The sequence below is a fragment of the Takifugu rubripes genome, chromosome 12, assembly GCF_901000725.2.
Source record: "Takifugu rubripes chromosome 12, fTakRub1.2, whole genome shotgun sequence".
Lineage (NCBI taxonomy): Eukaryota > Metazoa > Chordata > Actinopteri > Tetraodontiformes > Tetraodontidae > Takifugu > Takifugu rubripes.
Genome location: NC_042296.1, coordinates 12,068,395 through 12,089,174, shown reverse-complemented (window position 1 = coordinate 12,089,174; position 20,780 = coordinate 12,068,395). Strand labels below are relative to the sequence as shown.

The following is a 20,780-nucleotide window of genomic DNA, read 5'->3' as shown; positions in this document are numbered from 1 at the left end:
AGGGAGACACCGGCTTACGACGTCAAAGGAGTACAGTCACACACACACACACACACACACACACACACACACAGAGCGAGAGAGAGAGAGAGAGAGAGAGAGAGAGAAAAAGCGAGAGAGAGAGAGAGAGAGAGAGAGAGGAGGACCAGCAGACTGCCAATAATTCCCCCCGGTCCTCGGAGGAAGCAGAAATTCATCTGTCACACCTTCAGCAAAGACAGATGGACGTTGGTTTATTTTCATAAACGATTTTCGTCCCGCGACGAAAAGAAAGAGGAACAAATTATCCGGAGCATTTCACGGGAAAAAGGAAGGAGGGGAAAAAGAGAAAGAAAGAAGCAGCTCCAGAAACAGACGCTCATGCCGAATAAAGGACCGTCGCTGGATGTGGTTCCGGGGGGGGTCCAGGCCTAACTTGGTTCCGAGCCGCTCCTCCAGACACATGAACTGGAACAACTGAGAGCCGCTCACTAAATAACAGCGGGGGGGACAAAAGGAAGGCACCAGCGATCACGCCGATTCTTCACCGCGATCAGCGCCGCAGGTAGGAGCTCTCGCGCACGCAGGTGCGCGTTTTAACGCCTCGAACCTTTAAAAAAGACAAAATCACGACAGGAAATTGTTGTTGTCAGAGCGCGCGCGTCTCTGCGGCCGTGTTGACACACTCATGTTCCTGCAGTCGATTCATAGAAACCTGCTCGCACGCACGCACGCACGCACGCACGCACGCACGCACACGCGCCGAGATTGTTACATCCTAAACCGATTTGGTTCGGGAAAAGCTCAACCCTCGCGTCTTTGGGCCGATGCTCGGCGCTGTCGGACGGAAACGTGAAGGTTCGGCTGTGAGGTTCTGCCGCCACACGTGCGCGCGCGCACAATTGTTGCTCGCAGCGGATCGATATTCTCATTAAACAGTTAAAACCAACGCGCGAGCTCGCTTCTTCTGCCCCCCCCCCCCAGTGCTGAGATCTGTCAGACTCGACCTGCTCGGTGTCTCCGAGGGTGGAGGAGGTTCGGGCTCCATCTGCGCCTCCTGTGTAGTGCGAATTGAAGCCTCCGGGCTCCTGTCTGCTCCTCCTCACGGCCTCCTCCGCCCCCCCATTCCCCTTCCCCCCCCCCAGACTTTCTCAATGAAGGAGCCCGACGCCATCAAGCTCTTCATCGGGCAGATACCCCGAAACCTGGAGGAGAAGGACCTGAAGCCCATCTTCGAGCAGTTCGGGAAGATCTACGAGTTGACGGTGATAAAGGACAAATACACGGGCATGCACAAAGGTAAGGGGGGGGGCAGTAGGGGGGGGGGGGGGGGAGTAAGGGGGGGGGGTGATGTCAGATTACCTGTGTCCTCCAGGATGAGCCTCATTTAGCCAAACTCAAATAGCCTCTTTGTGGCCCCCTGTGATTCTATGAGTCCCCCCCCCCCCCCCCAACATTTACTTAGGTTTTAATGTTTTACGGGCAAATATTTGCCAGTTTTTGCCCGTTAAGCTCAGAGGACGCCGTCGCACCCGTTCACGGGCTCATGGGCGCCAGAACCCGCTGAACGAAGCATCAAAGCATCAAAGCATCAAAGCATCAAAGCATCAAAGCATCAAAGCACGCCCGCAGTGCATGCTGGGAGATTTGTGGAGCTCCTCAACAGAAACCGCTGTTTTAAAGCCGTTTCCTCAGAACCGGCTCAGCACAGGTGACGTCGTCCCACCAGGTGTCGGCCGGCGCGTCCACGTGCGCGACCCCCCCCCCCCCCGCTGTCATTTGGAATGCAAATTCAGACGTCGGCAAAACAAAAGCCTTCATGAATCCGTGGTGGAGAGGTGGGGGCCAGGTGCTCCCGGGCCCCCAGCACCTACTCTGCATAATTCTCCATATTCATGATGGGTGGGGGCCCCTAAAGGTTAATGGAAGCTTCATGTGGGGCCGCATTCGTTTAGGCTGGGACAGGAAACGTCGCCGATCGTTATGTTTGATCGTAACGACGGGCTTCTGTTACATCAGGCAGAAATCGGTTTCTCTCCTATAGATTTTGACCTCTTGACCCCAGGTGTGTAAAGCACCCCCCCCCCCCCGTTGTTGCCAAAGGGCATTTAAAAATGGCAGATTTATAACTGGGCCCTGGACGTGCGTGCGTCTGGCCTCCAGGCAGCTCGCTTCAGATTAAATTACGACGTGCAACAGCACCGTCCTTTACCGCCTGTTTCTGTCTCCAGGATGTGCCTTCCTGACATACTGCGCACGTGAGTCCGCCCTCAAAGCCCAGAATGCACTGCACGAACAGAAGACGCTGCCCGGGGTGAGTGTGTCTTCGGGGTTCGTGGGGGGGGGGGGTCATCCACAGCTCGACGTGACACGGTAGCGAGTCTGACGCGCACGCCTGACTCTGACGCGCACGCCTGACTCTGACGCGCACGCCTGACTCTCTGGCGTGGCTGACTGGCTGCGGTAAAGGTCACGCGCATGTTTCCATATCCGTCCTGCGATGGCGTGAGTCAGCCAGTCACGTGATGAGCGGGGGGGGGGGGGGGCACGCCACCGATGTCTCCCTGCCTCTCTCTCCCTCCCCCCTTCCTCCATCTTAATTCCAATCAAAGTTAAAGCTAGCTTTATTAGCATAGCCAGGCAGCAGGTGCGCTGCCAGATGACATTTCCGGAGCTAAATAGGAGGCGACAGCGTCTCTGTAATAACGAGAGACGCGGCGGCGAGGAAAGGAATTACTGAGACGGAGTTCTCCCCCAGACTTCCCGCTGCTTCCTCTTTCTCCAGCAAGGCCGCGCTGCTCTTTCCTTTGGCTTATTTTAGTCAGAATCCTGCTCAATGACAATTCTGGCTGCTTGACTTTGTGAATCTTTATTAGCAAACTGTTTACAAGATGACTAAAAGGCACCTATTGAACATGCTAATGCAGCTAATGCTAATAAAGCTAATTATTAATAGCGTCCTCAATGAAGTCATGATATTAATGTTTAAATCTATAAAAGAGAGGCTGGAATTTCACCCCATCAATGGGAAAAACCAGCTCAAGCACGTATTAACTATTGCTATAGCAACCAAACATATAGTTTGCTGATGACCATCTTCTTGACTTGGCAAATCAGCAGAATAGCTGATGATTCGTGTAACATTAAACAACCTCCAAACCCCCATTTTTGCATATTTATGTTTGTAGTTGAAATGCTACACTTCCGGATGTGGTTTTCCTCTTCGCTTATCTGGAAGATGGTTGCTAGGTAACATGTCACTTTTCCGCCGGCGACCTGGTGCCGGGAGGACGGTTTCTCCAGTGACGGCCCCCCCCGCTGCCGCTGATATTTGCCCCCCACCTTAATAATCAGGCTATTATGTGATCATTAATAGCGCCGGAGCTCGACCTCTCGATCGGTTCAGCACCGGAGCGTCGTCCCTCAGACGGGGGGGCTTTATTGTAGGATGTGCAGACAGTTGGAATCAGATGGAGCAGCCTGGTGTTGTCGGGGGGGGGGGGGACAAAAGAAATCCCATTGTTAGCATGACAGCAGCATCGCCTCCCTGACCTCTCGTAGGGGATGAGCAGGGCCCAGCGCCACGTCCTCCCCCTCCTCCCCCCAGTCTTTCCATCCCAGTGGCTCTCACCCCTCGCGGCCTCTTTACCTCTTAAGCTGCGCGGAGGGGGCTGTGCCCTGCGTACCTTCCCCGCCCCCCCCCCCCACCTCCAGCCCTCTCCTCCACCCTGCATCATCCAATAGGGGAACGGATGAAAACCACCTTATTAGCTCCCACATGGACGAGAGCCGCTACCCACCCCTGCTACCAGCTGTGGTGTAATTGTCATCTAATTGCACCTGCTCTGCCAGAGAATAATTAACTTTGGCATCTTGTGGCCCCGACGATACAAAAGAAATAACATGAAAGCAATTACAGTGCTGAGGGGAGTCTGAATGGAGGCACACCTGAATGTGCATAAGAAAAAGGATGTCATTAGCGCTCAGACCTGCGTTTTATTCTTCTCTGGGTCAGTCCCCCCCCCCTTCCTTTGTGATTTTGCCTCACTAACAATGGAAAAGAAGAAAGCAGGAAGGAGAGTAAGAAAAGTCAGGCCGGGCGAGCAGATGGCTGTTCCACGGCGGCACCTGGCCCTGTGTTTAATTTCAGGTGAGAGAGTCCGTCTCTGAGTGAGAGCCTCAAAAGCAAATTCAGCCTTCGAAACAGGAGGCAAAGGTGGGCGGGGGGGGGGTGAAAAGGCAGGAGGAATAAACCCCATCGTGGAGACGGAGACAGGGAACGCAGCAGATTCGCTCCGGAGAGGAACGTTCAATCCTGCGTGGACATTTTGTCCTCATGTCCTGTCTGGTCCCGTCTTTTTGAGCCTTTTTTTTCTGGGCAAATCAGCAGCTTTTGGGGTTCAAAGGAAAAGAAAATGACATCAATTCCTGCTGTGTGATAAGAAGGGTGGACTAAAATGACTGTGGCGATGAAATGAATCGTTGCTATTTTTATTGAAAGGATTTTTCTAAAAGACCGTAATAACTTTATTATCCTTAGTTTGGATCATTTAGACCGAGCCAGTGGTTCACCGTGTTAGTACTGATGTCACATCATTTTAAAAGATCGGAACACAAATAATCTCTTAGTTTGGGGTGAAAAAAACATTTCTGACTGAAGTTAGATATTTTAGCTTAGCATGTTGTCGTTAAAGCAACCTGCAGTCTGAGTCGATTCAGATTCCTCAAAGCAGCAGCATAAAATTTAATTCTGTCTCCTCGAATCCTCCTTCTTTATCCGGCGAGCTGAGTTTTAATTCGTCATGTGCCATAAAACCAAGGTTGACAGCTGGACCCATGACGACGTGATGCCACCGCTGCTTACACGAGTTTCTGGAAGACATAATCGTGCTTATTTAAGCGAGCCTTGAATGTGATGCTAGGCTAATGGGCCGCTTTAGTGTCGTAATGAAACAAAACCACATTGGTTGGTTGAATGTTTCGCACATGCGGGAGAGAAGAACCTCCCACCTGCTTCAGCACAGACTCACTATATTTTCTCTCGCTCACTTTTTAAATTAATATGCAACAATGCTTTGCTGTCTATTTTGACCACGGTGAGCGTTTAATAATGCAACTGTGCCCAAATGAGGAACTAACTCTGTGTGTGTGTGTGTGTGTGTGTGTGTGTGTTTCCATGTACAGTGGGGGAAGGGAAGGCAGGTGTTTGCACTAACACGGTTTAATAAAGGCCATGTGCACGTGTGTGTGTGTGTGTGTGTGCGCGCGCACCTGAAAGATAAGGATGGATGGAAGTTACTGGTTTTATTGTGTGCTACGCTCACGTTGCTTCATTCAATATTTGTGTGTGGGGTCAAATTCGGAGCTGTGAGGCCTTTTGTGTTTGATCCGCCCCTAGAAGAGGTAAAAAACAAAAGCCCCGCTCGCTAAGGGTGGAACATCTGACCGAGCTTGACATTTGCTCAGCCACAGAGAGTCAGACGGGGCAGAGTCGGAGGGCTTTCATCAATAGTCTGACATAAATGCATACGCTAAATATAGCGCAGACTTTTTTACACAGGAAAGGAGAGAGGGAGTGTGTGAGGAGGGGGAGTGTGTGAGGAGGGGGAGTGTGTGAGGAGGGGGAGGGGTGTGAGGAGAGGGGGAGTGTGTGAGGAGGGGGAGTGTGTGAGGAGAGGGAGTGTGTGAGGAGGGGGAGTGTGTGAGGAGGGGGAGTGTGTGAGGAGGGGGAGTGGGTGAGGAGAGAGGGAGTGTGTGAGGAGGGGGAGTGTGTGAGGAGGGGGAGTGTGTGTGAGGAGAGAGAGTGTGTGAGGAGGGGGAGTGTGTGAGGAGGGGGAGTGTGTGAGGAGAGGGGGAGTTTGTGAGGAGGGAGTGAGTGTGTGAGGAGGGGGAGTGTGTGAGGAGAGGGGGAGTTTGTGAGGAGGGAGTGAGTGTGTGAGGAGGGGGAGTGTGTGAGGAGAGGGGGAGTGTGTGAGGAGGGGGAGTGTGTGAGGAGAGGGGGAGTTTGTGAGGAGGGAGTGAGTGTGTGAGGAGGGGGAGTGTGTGAGGAGAGGGGGAGTTTGTGAGGAGGGAGTGAGTGTGTGAGGAGGGGGAGTGTGTGAGGAGAGGGGGAGTGTGTGAGGAGAGGGGGAGTGTGTGAGGAGGGGGAGTGTGTGAGGAGAGAGGGAGTGTGTGAGGAGGGAGAGTGTGTGAGGGGGGGAGTGTGTGAGGAGGGAGAGTGTGTGAGGAGGGAGAGTGTGTGAGGGGGGGGGGTGTGTGAGGAGGGAGAGTGTGTGAGGGGGGGAGTGTGTGAGGAGGGGGAGTGTGTGAGGAGAGAGGGAGTGTGTGAGGAGAGAGGGGGTGTGTGAGGAGAGGGGGGGTGTGTGAGGAGGGGGAGTGTGTGAGGAGGGAGAGTGTGTGAGGAGAGAGGGAGTGTGTGAGGAGAGGGGGGAGTGTGTGAGGAGAGGGGGAGTGTGTGAGGAGGGGGGAGTGTGTGAGGAGGGAGAGTGTGTGAGGAGGGAGAGTGTGTGAGCACGCGCCTGCATGCTCACTGTTGAGCTGCTGTTTACACCCCGTTAGCCCCCCAGCCTCGGCATCCATAGGTGGGGAGTGACGTTAAACACGCTCCGCTGCGCCCGACAGGACAGAAGCGTCTCGGATTTGTCTCCCAGCATCCGCATGTGAGGTTCCTCCACGTGTCAGCGGGCGCTGGAGGCTCCGCCCCCTTTCCATAGCAACGCCTCGGCGTTCCTGAGTAGCGGGGATGATGATGAGGATGATGATAGCAATTAGCAAGCCTCACGGCGAATGTGCTCACTTGATGAATGTATCCGGCGCGCATTCATGCATCCATTCATTTACATACGCATGCATATGAATGCGGGGGGGGGGGGGGGGGGGGGGGGGCAGGACCGACCGCTGACTGACGGCAACAAAGGAAGAGGGCCCGTCCTCTGCACGCCACCCCAGGGTGACTGTAATGATGAATGCAGATTGGAGTTATAGAGGCGGTAAATGGGTGTGAACGAGAGAGGGATTGGGTAAATGGGGGGGGGGGGGGGGTTGGGGGTAATAAGGGACGGTTGGGGGAGGGGAGGGGGAGATAAATGAAAGTTTGAAGGGTGGGTGGCAGGGGTTGGAGGTGCACGAGGCAGTGTGTTTATCAGCTTAAATACAGACATCTGTTACTGGGGAATAGTGTGTGTGTGTGTGTGTGTGTGTGTGGGGGGGGGGGTGTAGCAGGCGCATGTGCTTTGTCACTGAACTTGCTCTGCGCTTTGAAGTGCGCGCACGCCGCACGGCCGCAGCGGAGCAGGCAGCTCGTCAGCCACACCGCAATTAAAAAAAACAAAAGAGGACCAACAGTCGGTCACATCAAAGGGTCGGACCATCCGTGCACGCACACACACACGCACACACACACACGCACACACACACATACACACCTCCGATATTTCTCTTCCTCCACTATGGGATTGTATCTCTGTTGTTGTTGTTCCTGAGCAAAGAGAGAGAGAGAGAGGGGGGGAGGGAGAGGGGGAGAGGGGGAGAGAGAGGGGGGATAGGGAGAGAGAGAGAGGGGGGGTGAGAGAGGGAGAGAGAGGGAAAGAGAGGGTGAGAGAGGGAGAGAGAGGGGGGAGAGAGAGAGAGATGACACTGGGATGTTGCTTTGACAGCAACCACAAGATGATTGGCTGAATATTACTGAACTGTGTGTGTGTGTGTGTGTGTGTGTGTGTGTGTGTGTGTGTGTGTGTGTGTGTGTGAGAGAGAGTGTGTGTGTGTGTGTTTTCACTCTGCTCTACTTTTCCATCGCCGCCTCTCTCGCTTTGTCAGATACACCTTTTTTACCAATGTATTTATTTTTGCCTCGTGAATACACCAATTTCCACCTGTGCTGACACCCCCCCACCCCCCCAGAAGTGTGTCGCCAGCGTGTTAGTGTGTGTGTGGCGAGGAGGTAGATGGAGAAGAGAGGGAGCAGAAAGTGGCAGAGAAAGGAGAGGAACAGAAACGAGGGAGGAGGGGCGGAGGTGGCGGGTTGATTACGGCCGCAGGTCTCGTTGCCTGGAGACGGGGGGGACCAGGGATGGCAGGTTGCTAGGCGACCGGCACGATGCAATGACCAGCGCTGTGTGATGGAGCGGATGGGGAGGTGCTCCGAGCAAACACGCGTGCACACACACACACACACACACACACACGCACACACACACACACACACACACACGCACGCACACACACACACACAAACACACACTCTTTATTCAGAATCCTCGTGAACCCGCCGACGCGGTGTTTGCTGGGTGGAGTCGTGCGCTCTGGGCTGGCGAAAGGGGTCGCGCGGCGATTTGATTGGATAATCTATGGATTTAATATCCCATAATCCATGTGAAATCCCCCACGGCATCACAGGGCGGAAAAGATTAAGTACGTGTGTTCATGTTGCTGTGACCGTCGGGGCTGAGTGTGTGTGTGTGTGTGTTTGTGTGTGTGTGTGTGTCAGAGGATGATTGCGTGTAATTTCAGTGCTGGGGGGGAGTGACTGAGTGGTGAAAAGGGCTGTTGACCAGGTTGGTTTCGCCCCTGCTGTCAACGTGCAACACGGGACGTTTTTGTAAACACGGTTAAAGCGACGGGGGGGGGGGGGGGGGGGTGATTGTGGGGGTGGGGGTGGGGGGTGGGGGGGTGATTGGGGGGGTGGGGGGGCTGGAACGTGTGTACATTAGTTGTGACGCTGCTGGATCTGCTCTCAAGGTGCATTCAACAGGCACGAGAGCTGCCGCCGTCATCCCCCCCTCACCCCCCCATCCCTCCCCCCCCCCCCATCTCTCTCCACCCCCCCACCCCCCATCCCTCGACCTAGGAGCGCCCTTTGTCCTCCTCATCTGTTTTCCTCCCCTCTCTTCCTTGCGTGTTATTCAGGGCGGCCTTGTTTACCTGACGCAGGGAGCCGCGGCTCGAGTGGTGGGGGGGGGGTGTTGCCATGATGATGATGGGGCTGGTTGCCATGCCGATTTGTAGTGGCCCAGTCTTGATGGCCTCCACTTCTGACTTGTTTTCCCTCTTGTATATTCAAAATCCAATCTCCTGAGCCATCTGCTGCTCATCTCCTTATCACCCCCGCCAGGCTTCTCCTGCCCCCCGTCCCCCCCCCCCCCCCCCCCCCCCCCCCCCCCCCCCCCCCCCCCCCCAGGGGCGTATGGGCAACAGGCATAAGACACATTTTCACACAAAGATGTTTCCTCAAACTAGAGCCATTAATGTCAGAAACAAGGTGACCAGGATCCATCCCTCTGTCCCAGAAACGTCAGGACGGTTTTAAATTCCACTGTTTGTTTTTCAACATTAACTGTGGAAACCGACCACAGCTGGGGGCTCATCTGTTGGCATGGTAACAGGGTACCGGCAGGGTAGCAACAGGGTACCAGCAGGGTCAACAGGGTACCAGCAGGGTACTAGCAGGGTACCAACAGGGTCAACAGGGTCAAAAGGGTACCAGCAGGGTACCAGCAGGGTACCAGCAGGGTACCAGCAGGGTCAAGAGGGTCAAAAGGGTACCAACAGGTTACCAACAGGGTACCAACAGGGTCAACAGGGTCCCAGCAGGGTACCAACAGGGTCAACAGGGTCAAAAGGGTACCAGCAGGGTACTAGCAGGGTACCAGCAGGGTCAAGAGGGTCAACAGGGTACCAACAGGGTACCAGCAGGGTACTAGCAGGGTACCAACAGGGTCAACAGGGTCAAAAGGGTACCAGCAGGGTACCAGCAGGGTCAACAGGGTCAAAAGGGTACCAGCAGGGTACCAGCAGGGTCAACAGGGTCAAAGGGTACCAGCAGGGTACCAGCAGGGTACCAGCAGGGTCAAGAGGGTCAAAAGGGTACCAACAGGTTACCAACAGGGTACCAACAGGGTCAACAGGGTCCCAGCAGGGTACCAACAGGGTCAACAGGGTCAAAAGGGTACCAGCAGGGTACTAGCAGGGTACCAGCAGGGTCAAGAGGGTCAACAGGGTACCAACAGGGTACCAGCAGGGTACCAGCAGGGTACTAGCAGGGTACCAACAGGGTCAACAGGGTCAAAAGGGTACCAGCAGGGTACCAGCAGGGTCAACAGGGTCAAAAGGGTACCAGCAGGGTACCAGCAGGGTCAACAGGGTCAAAAGGGTACCAGCAGGGTACCAGCAGGGTACCAGCAGGGTCAAGAGGGTCAAAAGGGTACCAACAGGTTACCAACAGGGTACCAACAGGGTCAACAGGGTCCCAGCAGGGTACCAACAGGGTCAACAGGGTCAAAAGGGTACCAGCAGGGTACTAGCAGGGTACCAGCAGGGTCAAGAGGGTCAACAGGGTACCAACAGGGTACCAGCAGGGTACCAGCAGGGTACTAGCAGGGTACCAGCAGGGTCAAGAGGGTCAACAGGGTACCAACAGGGTACCAACAGGGTACCAACAGGGTCAACAGGGTCCCAGCAGGGTACCAACAGGGTCAACAGGGTCAAAAGGGTACCAGCAGGGTACTAGCAGGGTACCAGCAGGGTCAAGAGGGTCAACAGGGTACCAACAGGGTACCAACAGGGTACCAACGGGGTCATCGTCCCCTTCTGTTAGCATCACATATTTATGGCCAAGGTTTTGCTTTAGTACCTAAATAGTGCCTGGTGGCCACGTTATGATGTCTTGCTCCTCCCAAACCTTCATTGGTCTCTTTTCTTCTCGATACTGTAAAAATAATGGCAACGCGTATTTTCCTGTTATCCGTTATGCACCTGTCCGTCCACCCGGATCGCCCGTTTGTGGCTCAGACAATCCTGGAAACTCGTCGTAGACGGACGTCTGTCGTGGTCGTGAATTTATCTTGTGTTTTATTATTATTGCAGTTAAATGTCCGTCTCTTCACGCACAGACTCGACTTTGACCACTTTCTCAACCATAATTACTATTAATTACTATTCACAAATACGTCCCTTTAATTGGGGGTCTTCTCGGCAGGGAGGACGTCGGGGGGGGGGGGGGGGGGGGGGGGACCGCTCTTTGGGCATGCAGGCCAGGGCGGCGGAACGTGGCGGCGGCGAGGATCAATAGTGTCTCCTGGTGACCGATCACAGCGGATCAATCGGTGACACGAGATCAGTGACTGGCTGAAATGTCAGCAGCTCCATAATTAAGACCTTCATTAAGCTAACAGAGTGTCAGTCTGCTGCAAAGATCACCCCCCCCCCGCCTCCACCCTCTTCTCCATATGCTCTCCCCAATCCCTCTCAATCCCACCCGTCTCCCATCGGTCCGCTCTTTCTTCTCCCCATTCAATGCCTCCTTTCAGCGCCTCCTTTCAGCCCCACACATCTGAAAGGTGGAGCCGATGTACGTGCGGCTTCATATGGAGCTTTTGTGAACTCTGGAGAGGACAATAATCGCGAAGATGAAGAAAAGGGGGGGGGGGGGCATTTGTTTCAGCAGCGGGTATCCTGGTGAATTATGGGTCGCCTAATCCGTCCATCTTTTCCTTGTCATTTAGAAACTCTTTTTACGGTTCTTCCTATTTCCCCTCCTCGCCCTGGGAACCCTTGTTCCCTCTGACAGGCTCAGAATCTCCCATGATTCCGATGCCGTGTGCTCCTGTAATCCAGATTAGCCGGCGAGCGCTCTTAATCTCATCACTTCCCAAATCCTGCGGGGGTGTGCCTTTCCTGGTTTTACGCGATAGAGAGAGAGACGAGCTTAGAGGAAATTCATAGATGGGAGTCGGGGAAGGGAGGCTGCGTCACGGCGTCATTTAATGGTCGTAAAGCGAACGATCAAAGCACCAACACCGCCTCACTGTCGCTTCCTCTGCCCCCAGATGAACCGCCCGATCCAGGTGAAGCCGGCAGACAGCGAGAGCAGAGGGGGTAAGAGACGCCTGTCCTCAGGCCCAAACGCAGCACCCGTCCAAACACGTCCAACACAAAGACCCGGAACAGTCGTGAGCGTCTCAGAGATGGCGGCGTTGGTCGAGTAAACCATGTGACCTTCACCCAGCCGCTTCTGCAGCTTTCCTATTATTATTCCACGCATCCGTCCTGCTGCCAGGTCCATGTTTGAATCCAGTACATGTGTAAAATGTGCAGTTCAACAAGGCCGCGGAGCAGCGAGTTGCTGCTCATTTCTGCATTTTCATGTTTGTGAAAGCTGTGAAGTGAAAATACAACTTTACTCAGGCACTACACATAAAGAGCCCTACAGCTAAAGAGCTGTTGGGACCTTTACGCTAGAGGCCGATACTGCTCGGATATAAAAACACACAAACATGGAGGAATGTAACATTAGCGGCGTGCATGTGGACTAAAACATGCAGAAATGCTGCTCTGATCCGTCACAGACGGGCACAGATGGAGCAGCTTCTCTGACAGCACAGAGGGTGACAAACACTTGAGTCACCAGCCAGATGCTGCCTCTGTGGCGCTCCGTGTTTCTGCCCCCTGCTGGCGGGTCCGAGCATCGCAGGGTTTACTCCACCCCGCGCGCGCACACACACACAGACTCTCTTCCAGTTCTTTAAACGTTGTAATCACTCAGAGTATCCACAATTTACTATATTTTTGTTATTTATCTGCCTCTCTGGGCAATCTCCCTTCCCTTAGAAGACAGGAAGCTCTTTGTGGGCATGCTGGGGAAACAACAGACTGATGCCGACGTGAGGAAAATGTTCGAACCGTTTGGAAGTATCGAGGAGTGCACGGTGCTCCGTGGGCCTGACGGTACAAGCAAAGGTATCTTTAGCTCCTGCCTGACCAAAAACACAAACCAAAACTGCGATTCATTGACAGGAAACTAATATTAAATATTTACACTGAAATTCCCAAATTACGATTAAAATCTGGGTGATATTTATTTTCTTTCCAGTTAAGAAGCCCCAATTGACAATAGAATCATCCATTAATCATCAGGTCTTTTTTGCTTCTCACTGCTCTGCTGTTAAATCTCCAGTAATTCTGGTTTAGAATTATGGGACTTTTCTTTTGAGCAACAATATAATAATACAGATTTTCGCTGCTTGTAAAAGGCCATTATCGCGATGACATCTATTTATTACGTATATCAAATCCAGGTGACAGGTCAGAGCCAGACGCAAGGCTGCCGAGCATCCGTTGCATTAGGCCTGACTAATGACGCCGTAGCTTTTATGGGTCACAGCTAATGATGCCGTTGCTGGTTTATGGACGTGATTGATGAACCAATGAACGTCTCTTGTTTAATGACGCCACAGTAACTGATGAAGCACAAGATGTAAAGCGGCTCCTAATGTGTTTTTAAAGGGAAGTCGTCGCTGTATGTGTAAGTGTGTGTGTGTGTGTGCGTGTGTGTGTGTGACAGAGAGAGAGAGCCATATTTAAGAGTGTGTTGTTTCATGTAGGGTGTGCATTTGTGAAGTACCAGAGCAACGCAGAGGCCCAGGCTGCCATCAGCGCCCTGCACGGCAGTCGTACTTTACCGGTGAGTTTTTAACACACACACACACACACACACGTTCACAATATTCCAAAATGTGGACACTTCAAATCCAGTAATTTAGACACTCATCATGGTGACTCAGCTAATAGTCACCAGTTCTTTTTTCCACTGATTCAGACACACACACACACACACGCTCAGAAAAAAAGAACTGCTCATGTTTTTCTATGCTTTTCGCATAAAATGAATAAAAAGCTGAAAAGGACGAACTCCAGTGCTGATGATGTAACAGGATGGCAGCGGCGCCGTCCGTCCCGGCGCGCGTGCACGCAGGAGCCCGATGACAGATGAGTGTTCTCGTTTCCGCCACAGGGCGCCTCGTCGAGCCTGGTGGTGAAGTTTGCCGACTCGGAGAAAGAGCGATCGCTGCGGCGGATGCAGCAGGTGGCCTCCCAGCTAGGAGTCATCAGTCCCATGACCCTGCACCTCGGGGCCTACAATGCCTACACACAGGCTGTGAGGAACACACACACTCACACACACACACACACACACACACACACACACAGTACTCTGTCTGTGTGACGTGTAGATGTTCTGGGGGGCTTTTTAAGGCCTCCTGCGATCATTTGACGTGGGCTAAATTGCAACTTACTGCAGAGTAAAGCTCGATTACTGCTCTCGCCGGCGCTAATTGACCATTTGCTGCAAATGGTTTCTGATTTGGCTCATTTGCACGTGTTCGCATTTGTCAGACTTCATGTTTTTTCTCCTCATTATGAAAGTGTTCGGTTTTTCCCTGCTGAAATGTTGTTTTTCCCCAGATTGAACCGTAGCCAATAGTAAATAGCCGGAGCTAGCTTGTAAAAGCCTCCCGGGGAGAGGAGGGCGGCGGCAGCGTGCACGTGTGCCCCTAAACGCCACATTTCCTCTGTGAGACCTCAATCCCTCTCCCTCTCTCCGCCCCTCAGCTGATGCAGCAGCAGGCCCTGGTGGCGCAGTCGGCCTACCTCTCTCCCGTTGCCACGGTGGCGGCGGTACAGATGCAGCAGCTCGCCGCCCTTAACCCGAGCAGCATCATCGCCACGCCGATCGCATCCATCACTCCCTCCTCAGGTAATGAGAGGCAGGAACGTCCGGCCTCGCTTCGATTCCTGCCCGAAACGAGGACAGATACCGAAGCAGTGGTTGACCCGAAAGGACAGAACGTCCATTAAGTCCTCCCTGATATCGGACTTTATGTTTTAAATCAGAAGTAAAACTCTGACTGACTTCCTACAGCCACTGTGAATAATCTATAGATACTCTAGTAAAGCCAGGTTGATAATGGGGATTTTTACAAATGGAGCGATCCTTTAAACTACAAAATACAGAAAGTATAAATCTTAAAATCAAATTAATTTGATTAATCAACTTGAGTATTTTTCTGTTGTTCTCTGTTGTGTGTGTGTGTGTGTGTGTGTGTGTGTGTGTGTGTGTGTGTGTGATATAGTTGTGATCTGGTCTAAAATAAAGTGACAGTTTGAGGCTATTATCATTCAGTTTGACTAGGAATAACAATCTGAATAAAACAAATAAAATTGGCATTTTTTACTGCAGAACCTTTGTAATTGAAGTCGTTAGAGGGCCACTTTATATTCTTATTTCAACTGTAGATTAAAAAGTCAACACTTAAATATAAATGCTGAGTCAACAGCAGCAATGTTGCCTGTCAGTGTCTCTTCATTTAACCATATTCAGGTTCATTTGTGTCTTTTATTCAAAGTTAACTATTCTGACTTAGTGTCTTAAATACTTAAATATAACAGAATCAGGTGGCTGTCTAGCGTGTTAAAAATACATGTGACAGACGAATCCTGGGGCTCTGTTTCCAGAAAGCGTGACTCACGTGCTGAAAATACTCCACATTCTGTTGTGAGGAGATTCATTTCACGTTTCTTTCCCCATCTCCCGCTGGGGCATCCTGTCAGGGTGTATTTTGGGGTTTGGTACACAACCTAGAACACTGTGTCTCATTAAAAAGGACTCGCGGCACATCTGGAGTGAGAGACTCTCCGGGGTTCCTTAAACGTCACACTGGTAGCGTTGTCATTACAGGGTCATTAGCATAATTACGGTAGCATTTGTCTCAAAGCTGCTCAGCTGCGAAAAAAATAAAAATAAAAATCCACTCTCATGCAACAAATATATCCCGTTTTGAATATTTATCTTTGCTCTTGAACGCTTCTGCAGTTCATCCAACCTTGGTGTGCGCAGGTACCAGCACGCCACCGTCCATCGCAGCCACACCTGTACCTGCTCTGCCTCCGCCCATTGCAGTGAACAGCTACGCGTCGGTGCCAGCGCCGCCTAGTGGCCAGTCAGCCACCGACGCACTGTACACCAACGGCGTTCACGCCTATCAAGGTACAGCGCCGCCCCCCCCGGCCGCATCTACGATTGAGCAGATATTGGCTTCGTCTTTATCTCGCAGCAGTGTCAGCCCGATTAAGAGCGAATGAAGTTAAACTAATGGCTTCCTTTTATTTGGAGCGCACCGATGTGCCCTAGATAGCAATTAGGCTTCTGTTTATGTGTGTGCAGCTAATTGGTGTGTTTACCCCGCCACAGCCCAGAGTCCCGTCCTGGATCCTCTGCAGCAGGCTTACACAGGCATGCAGCACTACACAGGTGAGCCTCACACGGTCTTCTCATCCGCCTTCAGCGTGGTTTGGATTAACAAGCCTTAACGTCTCTCCGCCAGCCACCTACCCTGCCGCCTACGGCCTGGTGGGGCAGCCGTTCCCCCACCAGCACACGCTGGTGGCCCAGCAGCCGCAGCAGCCGCAGCAGCTGCAGCAGAGAGAAGGTGAGCGGACAGAGCGCCGCCCTGACTGGAACACTCCAGTTTCCCCCCATTTCCCTGCAAATTAAACACTCAACAATGTGAATAAGTCTCCATTCAAACCCTCCACTGTGCGTTATCATTTGTATTTTGATGGCGGAGTTTTTGGGGTTTTTGATGCTAAGTTTGTTAATGTTTATTACTCGCCTCATGATTCACTTCCATCACTTAAACTGCACAGTAACTGCAGATTTGGTCCTTTTCTCCACTTAGGAAGGTCCTAACCTGTGTTTTTTCCCTTCCCATGCCTGCACGACCGTGCCTCCCCTCTGCTCAGGTCCTGAAGGCTGTAACATCTTCATCTATCACCTGCCGCAGGAGTTCACCGACTCCGAGATCCTGCAGATGTTCCTGCCGTTCGGAAATGTCATCTCCGCGAAGGTCTTTGTCGACCGCGCCACCAACCAGAGTAAATGCTTCGGTTAGTAGATTTACTGCTCGGTTTGACACTTTTGTGTGAATCGCCCTGCTAACGCGACCGCCGCTGGTTTTTTTTATTCTGTCGTTTTTTGTGCCTCAGGATTTGTGAGTTTCGACAACCCCTCCAGCGCTCAGACTGCCATACAGGCCATGAACGGCTTCCAGATCGGTATGAAGAGACTGAAAGTTCAGCTGAAGAGGCCCAAGGATGCCAACAGGCCATACTGAAGGAGGTAAGTTATGTAGACGGATGTGATCTGTCCCGTAAATAAACCTGCATAAAAGACAGAAGCGTGTTATAGCTATTGGATAGTAGTTGCATGATAGATTATTTACTCTAGACAGTTTTTAGTGCTCTCTCTGATCTCCATACCAAGAATAAGTACAGACAAATGGATATAAGGGAGCTCCTGAAAAAAATACCAGAACAGTTACTCCTTTTCACCGCAAGGTGGCAGCAGCTGTATCTTGAAAGGAAGCGGTGACGTCCAACATAAGATTAATTTATCCTGTCCAAATTAGTGAATTCAAAGCTAAATAACTGGAGAGTACCTAATATTTATATAGACCCTTCCCCCCGTGTCTTAAATTGGCTGAAGATAAGTGGCCAAATATAATTAAAGGAAAAAATCCTCTGATTGATTGATAAACTGCTAGAAATGTGCCAGGAAGTTAAAGAGAGCGAGTGGATGTAATTGGGACTTAAATGTCTGTCTCTCACGTGGAACAGGACGTCAATAATCGCTACAGTAGATTAACTTTAATGAGCCCTGAAAACACCATCAGGCCGAACGTGCAGTAAAAGTTCCATCGTTCCTTCACTTTATTTTCTTTACGGTAACTTTGACTAAGACTGTAACTCATGTGTTCTTTCTAACCACTGTTCTGTCCATCCTTCATTTTATTTTACTTTCATTTATTGTATTTTGTTTTTTAACATCACACCACCTGAGACTGTCCACACATATGTCGTGGAGACGTGCGTCGCTATAAAAACCTCCCCCTTCCTTCTCGATGCGTCGTAAGTTAATTGGCCTGTGTTGGTTGCTGTGGCGATATTGCCTGTGATGGTTAGCAGTACTGTTTTATTTTTCATCTATCTGGGGCCGTCGCCTTGATTCACCATGCTGAACTGCATGGCGGGTTACTGTGGCGACCATCAACATGTGTTTGGTGCGGTGTGCGTTTCCTCTTATTATTTTGAATCCTTGCAAACTGATCAATAACTGTCATTTCACCTCAGTATCTGTAAGCAATCGATTATCATGACATGCTTAAAAACCGATAAAACGGGCTAAAACCAGCCCTGCTGCTCCTCACTAGAGGAGACGTTGTTTTTGAGTTTCTTTTTGTCGTCTGTCATGATCATCATTCTTACACGTTCCCCCTGTTTAGTCGGTTGCTGTGGTAGTTTTCGGTGAGTGCGGGTTTTTGTTTGCTCGTGACTCAATATTCAAGTGATTTTGTGCCTCGAACCTGTTTTTGTGCCTCTCAAACTGTACCGAGCGTGTTCCCCAACATGATGTCTGTCAGTAACTGTGCAAGTGTGACGCAACAACAAGGTGTGTGTATTTTTGTTTGTGAGTTTATGTTGGTATGTTTGTGTGATGGAAGGAGGAGAGAGAGAGAGAGAGAGAGAGAGAGAGAGAGAGAGAGAGAGAGAGAGAGTCCTCTTGGTTCCGTGTTCTGCTGGCTGAGGAACTGCATTCCTCTTTAGGAATTCTGGAACTCCAAACGAGAACGATAATTTTGAAGTACTTTCAACCTGAATGCGTTCGAACACACCTTTGGTCACACCTGCGTCGATTCTGCATCCAGCGGCAGGTTTGGAGCCCCACAGGGAAACCGAGCAGCCAGATTCTTCCAAAATAAAAGCATCATTTAGAGAGCTTTATTGAGGCTCACCAGGCCACCTCTCCCTGTCGTTTACTGCATTAAACCCTCTGAGAGGGTGAGCAGACACTGAAGACATGCATCAATGAGGATTTAGGTTAAGCTCTAAATGCACAGCTTGAAGAAGGAGCCGTTATTTCCTTCAGTTTTATTAAGTTTGGTGGATTATCTACTCCAGACATAGATGGTGAGGAGATAATGAGTTAATATTCATTACTCTTGGAGCTACTTTTAAAAGAATATCAATAATCCTCTTCTCAAAATACCAATATTGACATCATTCCCACCTCTAAATATGTGATTTTAACTCTCCTGCAACAAAAAAAAAATCACTTCACATTTTCTCCCGAGCACTCGGTGACCGTTGACTGCACGATGAACTCCAATATGAACCTAAAGACTGCTTGCTAGGCAGTTATTACCGGTGGGGGGCAAAGTTCTTTTGTTTTTTTCGCTGCAGCTGCAGGTGTAAGATCTCAAATCTCCCCCTCCCCCCACGTAAATACATTCATCAAGTCATTGGAACAAATCTCATCATGTCAAATCCTTTTCTGGAAACTGGGAGCCTTTATCTCCGCCAGAATTCCTACTCTGCATGTTCTGAATGGATTCGAGAACGTTTCCCAGGAGTGTGCGCACGTTTGCAGCAGAATGTCGCTACTTCAGCTGCATGCGTGGTCGTTGATGACAGAGGCGTCCCTGAAGCGTGACAATGTTTCCAGAAAGCCTAAAAAAATGATGCGTTTGCTGGTTTTGTGGGGTTTTTTTTGTTTTAACGCTCTCTGTTGTTTTTCTCTCCTTCTTTCCCTCTTTGCAGGAATTTAAAAAAAAAAAAGACCTAAGAGTTCAATCAAGAAAAACCACTCGGGATGTCCCAGCCTTTTTGTTTTTGGTTGTCCAACCAACCGATAGCACAGGAGCAACATCTCACAATAACAGTTTCATGTACCCGCTTACAAGAAAAATAACAGAGGTGGCGACAACAGCAGTAATATAAGCGACAAATATATCCAGAGAATCAGCTTCTGCCAGGCGAGGAGTGCTCCAGATTTCCAATCATTCCACGGCTGAACTCATTCACATTATGTACATACTCTATGTCAGCAGCCAGATCTACATGTTGAGGGGAAAAAAATAATCATATCACTGATGTTATTCTACTAAACAGGGTCCTACTGTATAGTGTGATTTGTGGTCTATGGAGTTTACAGAAGGTCAGTCTGCACAGTGGAAGGCAAAAGAAAATCTATTCTGTACGATTACCACTGGTAATATTGTTATGTAGAGCTAGTTTTATTATTTATACGTAAATTTAAAAAGAAATCAAGGGGTTATTCGAGAGAAGGGAGAGAAAAGGATTTCCTCTCATTCTACATACTTTGGTTGGATAAATGTAGTTTTAAAAAAAAAAAGCTTCACAAGATTCTCTGCTGCCACTTTTCAAATTAACAAAGCGGAAGGAAGGGCTGGGAATTTTTCTATCTTGATTTTTTTTTTTTTACATTTAATGTATTTGGTAATCAATTTGATGAGATGGGTGAAACGTGACGATTCCTTTTTTAATTTAAGAAAAAAAAAGAGAGCATCCAAGACAATGAACACACTTATTATAGAGTTTTTAATTACATAAATGTACCTATGGACGTAAAACAAACAAAAAAAAACAATGGTTCTTTATTTATTCTCTACAATTGCTGTTTTAAAACATATGTCTTTAAATGAAAATAAAGTACAGTTTAGAAAAAAAACATCTGTCATTGTGTCATTTACAAAAAAAATCCACATATTTGTCAGAATAAACAGTTAAGCTAAAAGTTTCTACAGCTTCTGTGTGGAGTTTGCACGGTCTGCATGTCTGTGGGGGGTTCTCCAAAACATGCATGTGTGTGTGTGTGTGTGTGTCCTGTGATGGGCAGGTGACCTGTCCAGGGTCTGTTCCTGCAGCCCATCTGCTGACTGCTGGGATGACTCCGGCGCACACAATGATCAGCAGTAAGCAGCAGCTAACAGATGATGGAGGTTTGGCATAAATATCACATTCTGATATGAATACAACACAGGAATGTGTGTAGCACACGCTTAGGAGCGCAATAGCTCTGTGTCTGACATGACTGGGTTTGGCCTGATGTGCCCAGGCAAGTCGGGACGAGCAACATGCCTTCCTGTATGAGGTGCGATCAGTGACAGGAA

At 50.4% G+C, this 20,780-nt stretch overlaps 1 protein-coding gene across 5 annotated transcripts; it reads left to right on the top strand.

The window, feature by feature from the left end:
* The first annotated feature begins 389 nt into the window (after positions 1-389).
* On the top strand, positions 390-20,329 carry celf3a (cugbp, Elav-like family member 3a). Of its 5 annotated transcripts, XR_003890250.1 has the most exons (15): positions 390-544; positions 1,125-1,278; positions 2,211-2,293; positions 11,802-11,850; positions 12,583-12,711; positions 13,356-13,435; positions 13,766-13,909; positions 14,365-14,509; positions 15,626-15,799; positions 16,004-16,063; positions 16,137-16,241; positions 16,555-16,698; positions 16,798-16,930; positions 17,651-17,718; positions 19,408-20,329. XR_003890250.1 is itself a non-coding variant. In XM_029845117.1 (14 exons), the coding sequence occupies exons 2-13, from the start codon at positions 1,134-1,136 to the stop codon at positions 16,923-16,925; spliced, it is 1,359 nt and encodes a 452-aa protein (XP_029700977.1). In that variant the 5' UTR covers positions 390-544; positions 1,125-1,133; the 3' UTR covers positions 16,926-16,930; positions 19,408-20,329. The 5 variants fall into 5 exon arrangements, 4 of the variants coding, with proteins under 4 accessions (XP_029700977.1, XP_029700975.1, XP_029700976.1 ...); XM_029845117.1 differs by lacking the exon at positions 17,651-17,718 and having other exon boundaries at positions 12,586-12,711; positions 15,650-15,799; XM_029845115.1 differs by lacking the exon at positions 17,651-17,718 and having other exon boundaries at positions 12,586-12,711.
* Positions 20,330-20,780: the final 451 nt, after the last annotated feature.

Coding starts and splice junctions, on each gene's coding strand:
- celf3a (XM_029845114.1), top strand. CDS start 1,134: ATGAAGGAGCCCGACGCCATCAAGCTCTTCATCGGGCAGATACCCCGA. Junction 1,279..2,210: donor ATACACGGGCATGCACAAAG/GTAAGGGGGGGG, acceptor TTCTGTCTCCAG/GATGTGCCTTCCTGACATAC. Junction 15,800..16,003: donor CGGCGTTCACGCCTATCAAG/GTACAGCGCCGC, acceptor ACCCCGCCACAG/CCCAGAGTCCCGTCCTGGAT.